This window comes from Protobothrops mucrosquamatus, unplaced genomic scaffold (genome assembly GCF_001527695.2).
Source record: "Protobothrops mucrosquamatus isolate PMUCROS unplaced genomic scaffold, P.Mucros_1.0 scaffold_267, whole genome shotgun sequence".
NCBI lineage: Eukaryota > Metazoa > Chordata > Lepidosauria > Squamata > Viperidae > Protobothrops > Protobothrops mucrosquamatus.
In genome coordinates, this window is record NW_015386343.1 from 456,940 (window position 1) to 459,932 (window position 2,993).

General features: G+C 43.8%; 1 protein-coding gene across 1 annotated transcript; it reads left to right on the forward strand.

Moving 5' to 3' along the window:
• The first annotated feature begins 271 nt into the window (after positions 1 to 271).
• Positions 272 to 1,557, forward strand: S1PR1 (sphingosine-1-phosphate receptor 1). Its single transcript, XM_015831614.1, has one exon. The coding sequence runs from the start codon at positions 329 to 331 to the stop codon at positions 1,466 to 1,468; it is 1,140 nt and encodes a 379-aa protein (XP_015687100.1). The 5' UTR covers positions 272 to 328; the 3' UTR covers positions 1,469 to 1,557.
• The last annotated feature ends 1,436 nt before the right edge of the window (positions 1,558 to 2,993 follow it).

Below are 2,993 nucleotides of genomic sequence, written 5' to 3' on the forward strand. Positions count from 1 at the left end.
TCAAATGTGAGCAGTGCATAGAATTAAATCAAACCACTTTTTCTTCATAGTCTTTCATTCTGCACAATTAAGATTTGCAGCAGTTGATGTTAGGATTTCAGCTTGTAGGATTTTGAGTTGTGCTGGGTTAAATCAAATACCCTTTAGCTAATACTCTTTTGCTTTGTCTCCCTTGATTTTTAAGGATCCTGGTTTCTGAGGTTATCCAAGAGGAGATACGGGCCATAGGAACTGCAGACCTCAGATATAGCAGGAGGGACAGCAAGTGACTGTCATTGTACACCACCTCTCTCCAGCTGCTTGGAAACCTGCAGTCCAGACTGGAATCATGGACTCTGCCAGGGCCCCCCACATGACGGTCCGGAGCGATGTCAGTGACTACCTCAACTATGACATCATCAACAGGCATTACAACTACACCGGGAAGCTCAATGACAATGCCGAAAGTGGGGTCAAAGCAACATCGGTGGTCTTCATCATTATCTGCTGTTTTATCATCCTCGAGAACATCTTTGTTCTGCTGACTATTTGGAAAACCAAGAAATTCCACAGACCCATGTACTACTTTATTGGTAACTTGGCACTCTCAGATTTGCTGGCAGGAGTGGCATACATCGCTAACATCCTTCTGTCCGGCTCCACGACTTATACCCTCACCCCTGCCCAGTGGTTTCTTAGAGAAGGAAGCATGTTTGTGGCTTTGTCTGCTTCGGTCTTCAGCCTGCTGGCTATTGCGATTGAGCGATATATTACCATGTTGAAGATGAAGCTCCATAATGGCAGCAATAGTTTCCGTTCCTTCCTGCTCATCAGTGCCTGTTGGGTCATCTCTGTGATATTAGGGGGTCTCCCTATTATGGGGTGGAACTGCATTAGCTCCCTGGAGAACTGCTCCACAGTGTTGCCTCTTTATCATAAGCATTATATCCTCTTTTGCACCAGTATATTTACTGGCCTCTTATTGGCCGTTGTGATCCTTTACTGTAGGATCTACATCTTGGTAAGGACGAGGAGCCGTAGGCTGACCTTTCGGAAGAATGTGGCCAAAGCGACCCGGAGCTCAGAGAAGTCACTGGCTCTGCTGAAGACAGTGATTATTGTTTTAAGTGTGTTCATTGTCTGCTGGACTCCCTTGTTCATTCTTCTGTTGCTGGACGTGAGATGCAAAGTCAAGGCTTGTCCAATCCTCTTCAAGGCTGAATATTTCTTAGTACTAGCAGTGCTGAACTCAGCCACCAATCCAATCATCTACACACTTACCAACAAGGAGATGCGGAGGGCCTTTCTCAAGATTGTACGTTGCTGTACGTGTCCCACCACAGACTCTGGGACCAAAGTCAAGAGACCCATCATTGGAGGGATAGAATTCAGCCGAAGTAAATCTGACAATTCCTCCCATCCTCAGAAAGATGAGGGGGATCCTCCCGAAACAATTGTGTCCTCCGGTAATGTCACCTCATCGTCTTAGGAGCTTTGGCAAAATGGAGGCCTGAGCCCCTTGAAGGCTGACACCTGGGGGATAGCTCTGCTTGCATGTCTCCAGACGAAAGGAGGAGAGTGAAAACGAGTTGGTCTGAAAGAGAAATAGAGTATTGATTGGGGTGCAGCTGATGGCATACGACACATGGTATCATTTGAAAATATTTCCTCTCTCGGAGAATGTTGTGTGTTGGTTTGCCCTGAGGCAGCTTGGGGTTCTAAGCAATATTCAAGCTCTGTACATCTCTGAAAAGTGGACACTTGGATAAGCAGTGCCTTTGAATGGGAGTATGAGTGGGGAAGGAGAGAAATATCTTCAATTTCCCCGCCCCAAGGCAAAACTTCTGAACCCCTGAAACAAAGTTCTTGCTGTATTGGATTGACAGTCTTCTTCAATTAACTCCCTTGTCAAGGGAAGCAAATGTGCTAGTATATTCTGAGTATTAGAAAGAGAATCGGGGTGGGATTGTATGTCAAGAGTTGTTCGGATGCATGTATCCCTTTGGCACTTAATCATCAGTGGAAAGTCAGTGGGAATTAGGTGCTGGAGACTGCTGTGGGTTACCCTGAGGAATATAGCCCCATACTCCTGGTTGTAGTTGAATCCTCAAGGAATTAGTGAGACTGTGATATGTGTGAATTAGACTGGGGCTGTTTGAACTTAATAGATGTGTCATTTGAATCTTTTTTTTTTTTTAAAAAAAGCTGATAAATATGCTGCTTTCAGTAAGGAGTTGCATTTTAAAAACTTTAACAGCAACTTTATATAAACAGTTTTAACCATCAGCCATGTCCCATTTCTGCTCATGGTAATCATAAGAATGTTAAGAACGGCCCTGCTGGAGGCCTTAATTTCCTTCCAGTAAATTTTGCATGACCTCCCTTATCTTAGTGTAGGATACATATTTTTCCTTATTCTTTTTGTCCCCACATTGATCAAACAGCTGCACCCGGGGTGCTTGCAAGCAGGAGATGGAGCCATGCCCTTCTACTACTGTTGGTCTGCAACTACTATTTGGAGATAGGGCTGTTCTAACCTATAGCTCTTCAAGATTAATAGCTCTTGATAGACTGATTCTCCATGAATTTATCCATTGCTTTTTTAAAGCCACTAGAGTTAATGACCATTACTCTGTCTTGTGGTAATGAATACAACCAGGTTAATTATGTGCTGTGTGATGAAATACTTTCTTTTGTTTTTCCTCTCCTTGCAATCAACTTCTTAGAATGATTTTTCTGAATCCTAATGTTCTTTGTGAAGGATACACATTTTCCCTGTTTCCTTTCTACACAGCATAAGAGATTTCCTATTTTCTTTCGCTATGTAAATTGTTCATTCGTAGTGGCGCAATGGTTAGAAAGTGATATTGCAGGTTAACTCTGCCCACTGCTAGGAATTCGATCCTGACTGGCTCAAGGTTGACTCAGCCTTTCATCCTTCTGAGGTCAGTAAAATGAGGACCCAGAGCGTTGGGGGCAAGATGCTGACATTGTGTACTGCTTAGAGAGTGCTG